Here is a 10,004-nt window from a genome sequence, read left to right on the forward strand (position 1 = left end):
GCTGATATAAAATGTAAACCCCTCATTCTGCATACAAAAAACTCTAGCCACACATGCAACTAGAAACAATCCAATCTAATTGCAGCAGCAAGGTACAGCCAATTTGAAAAAAAAAGATATCTAGGTATACCAAAAAAGCAAGCATCTACATAGAAACACAGAAGATAGGGGCAGGAGGCAGCCATTCAGCCGTTTGACCCTGCTCCACCATTCTTCACAATCACGGCTGATCGTCCAACTCAATAGCCTAATGCTGCTTTCTCCCAATAACCTTTGATCCCATTAACCCCAAGTGCTATATCCAGTTGCCCTTGAATACATTCAAATACATTTACTAACGTATGTCCAAGTCAGGAAAATGAGATCCACAGAGTTACTATCGATACACCTGCTAGCCCAGTCATTCTAGTGGCAGAGGACATAGATCTGGGATCCTGATGGAGCAACCTTTGCAAAATGTTGCAGGAAAATCCTGTAGATTGTACACACAGCAGCCACAGTGTGTCACTGAGAGTGCAATGAATTCAACGATGGTGGATGGAGACCAGTCATTTAGTTTATTCTGAATAGTTTCCAGTCTCCTAACTGAATGGGCGCAGTTGAAATAATAAAAATGTGGAGAGTGTTCCTTCTGATTTGTGACTTGTTGCTGGACAGGATAAAAGGTGAGACATTCAACACAGAATATCCAGTCTCTGACCTATTCTTATATTTACAGCATTTATGTGGTTGTACAGTTCAGTTTCTAGTGATCAGAGAGCACACCCTGCCTAAGCTGCAAATCCACTTCCAGGATGTTTATGGTAGGGAACTTATGGATGTAGTATTCGTGAATATCGAAGAAGTAGCTCAACATTTTGGAACAAATCTTCCAAAATTTGAAAATTTTCAGGTTATCATGGCTAGCTTTGGGTGCTGAGTCCATTCACAGCAGTAGTGGAAGTTCAGGGTGGAGTCTTGTGAGAACTGGTCAATGAAGAAGTTGCCTGTGGAACTTCCATCCAATTAAAGACACAAGTGGACTCCATAAGCACATAGCAGTGCCAACAGCAAGGCCCATGGCTCGGTGACTGGCAAACCTCTGTTGTGTAACCATAAAGGAGATGTAGGAGTACAGGGTACACACGGGAGGTGCCATCGTTATCAGGAAAGTGGCTGGCACACTATCAGTCTGAGTGGCTACTCTGCATCAAGTCCTCAAGTTATGGCAAGCCTATATTATAGGAATTCATCAGCTTTACGATATTTTGCCAGTGGCATTAAAATGCCTTACAATCTGATGTAGCTCCAACCTTTCACAGTGCTGCTACTGCCCCGTACTTTGGGATTTTTTACATTCATTCATTGGATGAGGCCCAGCATTTATTGCCCACAGGGCAGTTAAGAACTAACCATGTTGCTGTGAGTCAGGTGTCACATGTAGGCCAGACCAGGTATGGATGGCAGTTTCCTTCCCGAAAGGACATTCATGAAGCAGATGGGTTTTTCCCAACAAGCGACAATGGACTAACGGTCATCATTAGACTCTTAATTCCAGATTTTTATCACATTTCCATTCTACCATCTGCCATGGCGGGATTTGAACCTGGGTCCCCAGAACATTACTGGGTCGCTGGATTAACAGTCCAGTGACAGTTCCACTAGCCCATCATCTCCCCCGAGTTGCTGACAGTGCAGGTCTGTACGACACTGAAAACATTCCCCTACATGGGGGAGATTGCTGAAAATTAATCCCTTAACTACCATAATTGTGTGGTATTGACTATGGGTATATTGTAAGTTTGGGTTTCTGGTTTTTGAGTTAGTAATCTCTAAGGTTTCTATATATCAGAAGTTTTAATGGTTAACTTGCAAATATTTTTGAGATGATTTTTTAAAAAATAGATTGTTGACACCTGGTATTAAAATAAATGGGTTTTTGTGCACCATTGATGATTTATTTGTTTATCTTAGATAGTTTTTCATCCCAGTTACGTAAATAATGGGGCAGCAAGGTTTATTAGTGGCTTCTGGAACTTGTTTCTTTTTTAAGCATTAGGGAAACACCATCACTTGGGGATAAATACTTTTGGGTTCAGTTTCACTTTGAGTTTTGGGAAGTCTAGTGAAGAACTTGGAATAGGATGGCTGTATAGACCACTGCTCCAGAGAAGGGAAAGATATTTGGTAAATTAGGTGAATTAACGATAGTTCCAGACCAAAAATGTTGGGATAAAATCCTAAAGAGGTTACTTAGAGCTGAGCATATTGAAGCTCAGGTGTATAATAATTTCTGTAGGAAGCTATCTGCAGTTGCAGTCTAAAAGTTGAAGTCACAAGTAACTTAAACCTACTAAGGTGTGAAATACAAGGAGTCTGACGTGAGTATTATGTGAGTGGTGGTTTCGGTGTGGTAGCATACAAAAGTGGTTTTGTTTCTTTTCAATTTATATAGCAATATTTTGGGACTAATGGGATTATACTCTTGCTGTGCATTTAAAACTTTTGAACTGGTTTTCAAAAATAGTGTGTTTGGTTTATTTTGTTTTTTTCCCCACTTGTTTTATTACTAATCTTTGATTTCATTGCTAAAGCAAAATCTACCACATTGCACGTTTATGTTTCCGCAAGAGACATTTTATTAAAACCAAAACAAATCAAAATGTGATCTATTGTGCCAGGTTTCTGCCAGGGATCTGATTTATCTCATAATACCATGAGCTGGAGTCATAACAACTGGCATAACACCACTGATGTGTTAGTTGCTGTCACCGGTTTCAAGTTCTCTCTGGAAAAAGTGACCAGAGGTGAGAACTCCTCAGCGAATCAACTTTTTGCTTTTTTTTAAAACCCTGGCAACTTGCATTTTCATTGCCAGGGACCTGGAAAAATGATGTTGTTGGTGGAGCTGTTCAATGCTGGAGGTGCAAATTTTACTGGACAATCATCAGACCAAATTTGAATACTTCTCATCAAGTTTCCAATGGGGTGTTGTGAATTTGGTGTCTTCACTTTTTTGCTATTCTTGATTATTTCTTGAAGTTAGTTTACACTTTTGGATTGGTATACAGGGTCAAATTTTACAAGTTTGAATTTTTATCACAAGACATGATAATGATAAATTATAACATATTTCTTAGCATCCATGGTAAAATTTAGAAATAGTTATTAAGTTCACCAGCTGATAGACAAGGCTGGGCATACTAAAGTACATTGCCTATTATCTCTAGGGTCATCTGCTATTAACCCTATGAATTACAGATCAAGTCCTTTGAAGATTGAGACTGGAGATGGTTGTGCTTAGAGCAGAGAATGTGGGACAGAGTCCACAAGACAGCTCAGTAGCAAATGGAGCACACAAGATACTTGACACTCATGCATAATATTGCAACTAGCAAACAACCTGTTCCCACTTCAGCAAACAAGGGAATGTTTTTAAACTGAAATGGGTTCACATTGTTAGATTCAGAAGTTAAGATCTGTTTTTACCTGTTCCTTATCTGCACTAGTTTACTGGCTCAGACACACTTTCAAAATAACAAGGTGCAGGGCTGGATGAACACAGCAGGCCAAGCAGCATCAGAGGAGCAGGAAGGCTGACGTTTCGGGCCTAGACCCTTCATCAGAAATGGGGGAGGGGAAGGGGGTTCTGAAATAAATAGGGAGAGAGGGGGAGGCGGATAGAAGCTGGATAAAGGAGAAGATAGGTGGAGAGGAATCAGACAGGTCAAAGAGGCGGGGATGGAGCCAGTAAAGGTGATTGTAGGTGGGGAGGTAGGAAGGAGATAGGTACACTCACCTTTACTGGCTCCATCCCCACCTCTTCGACCTGTTTGTTTCCTCTCCACCTGTCCTCTCCTCTATCCATCTTCTATCCGCCTCCCACTCTCTCCCTATTTATTTCAGAATCCCCTTCCCCTCCCCCATTTCTGATGAAGGGTCTAGGCCCGAAACGTCAGCCTTCCTGCTCCTATGATGCTGCTTGGCCTGCTGTGTTCATCCAGCTCTACACCTTGTTATCTCAGATTTTCCAGCATCTGCAGTTCCTACTATCTCTGATACACTTTCAAAATAAATGTTTTGAACTTATGCATCTGTCTAATAGTGCATTAGTGGCCTAATCTGATAGCAAATACAGTGTTTCAAACCTTCTTTATTACTGCTGAACCTCAAAATGAATGGTTAACTGCAACAATAAAACATAAAATGTCTAAACCAACATAAAGAAGTAGCATGCAACAAAATTAATTCATGTTCTATTGTTTCTGCCATAGAAGTAGTGATGCATTATTTCCAAAATGATTTTAACAGCAATTAAGGTTCACAAGTTATTTAATGATTAGATGAACTAGAATACAACATACTAAATGTAACAATGCAATGGAAACATCTAAAGATGCACAGCTAATGAACGATCGTGCTAGATTTTGCAATGGGCAGGAGGAGTTGACAGTAAAATGTCAGCATTCATCCTTACTACTTTGATTGCAATTTCAAGATACTGAGCACGTGCAAATAATGCTGAACTAAGATTTAAGGTAATTATGGATAATGTCGTAGGTAAACCAGAAATATAAAAAACAAGTCCTAAATTAGGAGACAATTGATTTTAATCTTGCACTTTGTCTCAATACAGTCTGTACTATTCGGCCCCACTGAACATCCACCTCACTCCAGTGAGGACTTTAACTCTCTTGCTCTTACTGCTTCACTGGAATCTGCTTTAAAAAGTTGCGCTTTGTTCATCAGGCATAACTGAGTTTTTAATGGCAGTGTAACTAATCCATTCTGATAAACAGAAATTATACTGAAAAATATTTAGAATCATGCAATTCTGTTAAATGATCAGTAGATATTTTTACTCTAAATGATTCTAAATTTGTTTTAAAAAAAACTTTTCCGCAGTCATTTAGCTTCTACTTTTGCCGAATATGTGCATCATTAATTTGCTTGATGTTAAAAAGATGACATTTTATTTTACTATATTTAGTTTCCTGGCCAGGGTTAGGGATCAGTTTAGGGGATGAGGGCTTGTGCTTGGCTGCTTTGACACAATTCTAGTTACACACTGGGAACAAGAACCCTGTAATCAGTTGCAGCACACTATACAGCAACAGAGTGGACATTCTCACAATAAAGATCCCTGGAATACTTAGCAAAACTTATTTACTTCATGGCTAACGGTAAGCACGCTTGCTTCAACACAGACTGCATAATCCTACACAATGAAACAGGGGCAATGAAATGGGGAGACGGGAAAGACTGGATGGTGAATTACCTATTATAAAGAGGATGATGCCTGTAAATTTCCTCGGAACTTTAGAAACAGTGGAAACACACTTTTATTGTATTTCCCTGAAAGCCCGGCGAAATTCTGATTAAGTTTCTAATACATTTTTACTCAAGTCATAGGAATTTTCAATAAAGAATCACAGTATTCCAAAATGCTAATAACTGTACATACCTGATTTGATGTGTTGATATCTATCCCTCCTTTGAGGTATTCAAGCACTTTGTCCAGATTCCCTGCTCTGGCAGCACGGAGGAAGCTTGCATTGCTGTCAGACTGTAAAAGAGAAACACCATCAATTAGCATGTGTTTTACTCCACTCGTGGAATACACAGTGTAAACAGGAATTCCAAACAGTAAACAGTAAATATTAATTTGTACAGAACTACAAGAGTAGGCGACTTTCACTGGAAACCAAGGTAAGTCCATCAAACTCCTAGCCTAAAGCTGGTTATTATATTAAACTTTTTTTTTCAATAGTTAATTCCTTGGTGTTTTAAAACTGTTTATCATTTTTGATACAGATAAATGGAATTCTCCATTCATGAGACGGGTGTTTAACCACTCCACACAGCCACTTTGGATTGGAAGAAATGTTTCTGTAAAAAAAAATCACTTCAGTCTGACTATAATAATGTCCGCCCAAAATACATGTCCTTCAAACAGTACAGCTGAAGTTATCCAAAATCATACAAATACTTGAACGGGAGAATAAAATTAGTATAAAACTAGTGGCTTGATTGAATAACTTCATGACAACCCAGTATAATCAAATACTTTCAGCACAAACTACTTTTCAAACAAAAGGTATTTTTCCCCTGCAAAGTTACTTTAAAACTGACAAGGAAGCCATCAGGAGTTGCTGGGTCTCATCTATCTAACTGTTATTGCATGTGAGACAGTAAAATACAAAACAAATAAAATCGATGTGTAACAGAAATATATTGCATGCAGACTTTCATGATAACTCATTCATTTCTTTCTTTATATGCCAATATGCCTCCTGCAAGTTTCCAAAAATACCTGTTTTAATTACATATTTCCAAAACGTTTGACAAATATTTTCACATAATCATAGGATTGATTCTGCATAGGGGGCTAAATTGGATACTGCCCAAAAAGTGAGTTTAGACCTCATGATGTGCAATTATCCAATGGTAGTGCAACCTGATGCCAGCAAAACACCGATTTTGTGACAAGTATTGTAATGAACAGTCACCATTAAATGTATTGTTCTGCAGCTACAGGCATCAGCAGGTAGTCTAAATCATGAGAGGCAAACACAACTTAATCACTAGTTAGCATTACTTCAAGCCAGCCTGCATCTCCTAAGTGGAGGAGCATAGTGGCTAGAACAGATGGTAGATGTCCCTGTATTAGGCACTGTGAAGTGGAAAACTGTTTAAGAACGGCATGACCTGGGAGACAGCATGCTTCAAGGAACTCAGACAACACACTGAACACCTTGGTAAAGGAGATGAAAAGAGAAGGGCCACACTGAAGCAGGCTAGGAAGTCTTCTAGAAAATGGTCAGGAAGAAGTGGGACAAGATGGTCATCACACAGTCAATGCCAAAGTGAAGTGCTGAGGAGGCAGATGCAATCCTGAAAAAAGCTAAGTATACCAAGCAGTGACCATAAGATTTAAAGTAATTTAAAGTAATGTCCTAGAGGAGTTTAGAAAGCTCATGGGTTGCTTAAAGAAGAAATTAAGAGAGAAGAGAGGACATGAGAATACACTGGTGGGTAACATTAAAGAAAACTAAAAGGCAATTTGAGAGTGTACTCGGGGCAAGAGAACATTTAGAGAAAGAATAGAGCTTGTTAGGGACCAACATGTCAATCCATGTGTGGAGCAGGACGACATAGCTGAGGTTTTAAATGAGAGACTCTGCATCTGTATTCGCTGCAGCTAAGGATGATGTGGGTATAGTAATCAGGGAGCGGAACTGTGATGTACTTGAACGAGTTTTAACAAGCTTGAAAAAAGATAAGTTCCCAGGCCCAAATGAGATACAGCCCAGGTTACTGTCAGGAGGTATGGGAGGAAATTACAGGGGCTCTGACACAACGTTTCACATCATCTCTGGCCACAGATGACTAGATGTTCTGCTATTCCAGAAGAATGGTAGAAATAAACAAGCAAACTAAAGGCCACTGAACTTAACATCTGTGGTAGGGAAACTATCGAATAATTCTGAAGGGACAGAATTATCTCCACTTGGAAAGGCAAGGATTAATCAGAATAGTCAACATCACTTTGCAAGGGGGAGATCATGCCTAATAAACTTGATTGAATTTTGAGGAAGTGACTGGGCGGGTGGATGAGTATAAATGCAATTGATGTAGTCTACATGAATTTCAGTCAGGCTTTTGACAAGATCTTGCATGGCAGATTAGTTAAGAAGCTCAAAGCCCATGAAATCCAGAGCAATGTGGCAAATTGGTTCCAAAATTAGTTCAGTGATGGAAGCAAGATGGCGATGTTTGAAAAGGTGTGTTTGTGACCGGAACCTGTGTCTATTGGCATAGCACAGGGTTTAGTGCTGGGTCCCTTATTGCTTGTTGCTTGCATTAATGAGCTAGCCAAGAAAGTAGATGGTATCTTGAGTACATTCACAGACGACATGAAAATTGATTAAGTGGTGAATAGGGAAGCCTTAGACTACAGGACAATATAGACCAGCTGGTCAGATGGGGTGAACAGTGACAAATGGAATTTAATCCTCAAAGGTAAGAGGTAATGTATTTTGGGAGGACAAACAAGGCAAGGAAGTACAGTTGAATGTTGGGACCGGAAGAAGTACAGAGGATAACAGAGATGTTTGTGTGCATGTCCATAGATCCTTGAAGACAGCAGGAAAGGTAGATATGGTGGTTAAGGTGATATATGGGATGCTGGCCTTTGTTAGTCGTAGCATCAAATACAACAGCAAGGAGGAAATGATAGAGCTGTACTTAATAATATTATTTAGACCACAGCCACAGTACTGTGTGCTGTTCTGGTAGTCATGCTATAGGAATGTTACAATTGCACTAGAGAGGGTACAGAGAGATTCCCCAAGATGTTGCCTGGGCTGAAGTAATTCAACTATGAAGAGAGATTAGATAGATGTTTTCCTTACAGCAGCAAAGAAGGGATCGAATTGAGATATACAAAGTTCTGTGAGGCATAGACAGGGTAGATAGGGAGAAATATTCCCTTCAGTTGAGGGGTCAATAACCATGGGCACGGGTTTAGAGGTAAGGAGGAGGTTTAGAGGAAATTTGAGGAAAAAGTTTATTGCCTCAAAGTCTTTTCAACCAGGTTCGTGAACATTTGGAACTCACTGCATGAAAGGACGTCAGAGGTGGGAACCCTCAAAATATTTAGGAACTGTTTAGATGAACACTTGAAATGCTATAGCATGCAAGGGTGCATGCCAAGTGCTGGAAAATAGGATTAGAATAGATTGATGATCGTTGACCAGTGTGGATATGATGGGCCAAATGTCCTCTTTCTGTGCTGTAAAACCTCAAACTGACCTTGTCCATTGAGTCATTACGTATCTTGGCTACAGTCACGTACCAGGTGCACACTGAGATAGTGGAAGGCATTTCATTTTTGATACAAGGCAGAGTTTGCATGTAACACACGCAAAGCAATGTTTCTGCTGTGAATGGCACTCTATAAGTTGGGATTCCTGCAAACCTACAGAATGAGTTTGTTCATGCCATCTACCTCTATCTGGTAATGGAATTATGTAACCAATATATTTTATATACATTGAATAAAAGGAGCTCAGTTACATTCCTAAACAATGGTGGAAAGATGCAAGATGTGGCAAATATATAGCCTAGAAAGGACTCCATTCTTCAAATTTCACTGCCACACCTAACTTTCACAGAAACACAAATGCAGCCTTTGTGTTGCTTTTTGATTGCAGCTACTGCTATGGCAGATCTGAGTGACTGAAGTCCTGCCATCTCACACAGTCCTCGCTGAGGCACTCCTGTGTTCTTGCACCTGGTCTCCTGCTCCACACCCTTCTCCCCGCTTTCAGTCCTTTCCTTCTTCTAGTATTGGATCCTGCTCTATGTCCTTTACTCAATCTCCAAGTCGCACTGTGGCTAAATAAAAAATGCCTACTTATACACAACACTTCAGCAACAGCCCAGGAACAGGCCCTTTGGCTCACCAAGTCTGTGCCGACACACAACATTTTTCTGAACTAAAAACCTTTTGCTTCTACATGGACCATAATCCCTCTATTCACCACCTCTTCTTGTATCTGTAAAGATGTCCCTTAAACAATGCTATTGTTTATGCCTCCACCATCTCCTCTGGCAGCGCATTCCAGGCACTTACCACCCTCTGTGTAAAAACCTGCCTCTCCCATATCTTTTAAATCATTCCCCTTTTACATTTAACCCATTTCCCCTGATAATTGACATTTTGACCCTGGGAAAATGAGTCCAACTATCTGGGGTCTCTCTTAATTCTATCAGTTGGCCCCTCAGCCTCCAACATTCAAGTGAAAACAAGCCAAGTTTGTCCCAATCGCTCCTCGTAACGAACACTCTCCAAACCAAGCAATACCCTGGTAAATCTTTTCTGTACCTTCTCCAAAGCCCCCACATCCTCTGGTGGTGTGATGACTAGAACGGTACGCGATGGCCTAACTAAAGTCCTATACAACCACAACCACAAAGTTCCAAATGTCCTAAAAGTTTGTCAATTTCTAACAACTCACTTT

At 40.0% G+C, this 10,004-nt stretch overlaps 1 protein-coding gene across 1 annotated transcript in view; it reads right to left on the minus strand.

Moving 5' to 3' along the window:
• The window catches only part of LOC109928744 (ankyrin-2-like), a 909,810-nt gene that overhangs the window by 257,338 nt on the left and 642,468 nt on the right, over positions 1 to 10,004 (minus strand). The window contains exon 3 of the mRNA XM_048605114.1: positions 5,444 to 5,545. Coding sequence (XP_048461071.1) covers positions 5,444 to 5,545 — 102 coding nt within the window. The remainder of the gene's footprint in view (positions 1 to 5,443; positions 5,546 to 10,004) is intronic.

Source organism: Rhincodon typus, chromosome 1 (genome assembly GCF_021869965.1).
Source record: "Rhincodon typus isolate 14 chromosome 1, sRhiTyp1.1, whole genome shotgun sequence".
Taxonomy (NCBI): domain Eukaryota; kingdom Metazoa; phylum Chordata; class Chondrichthyes; order Orectolobiformes; family Rhincodontidae; genus Rhincodon; species Rhincodon typus.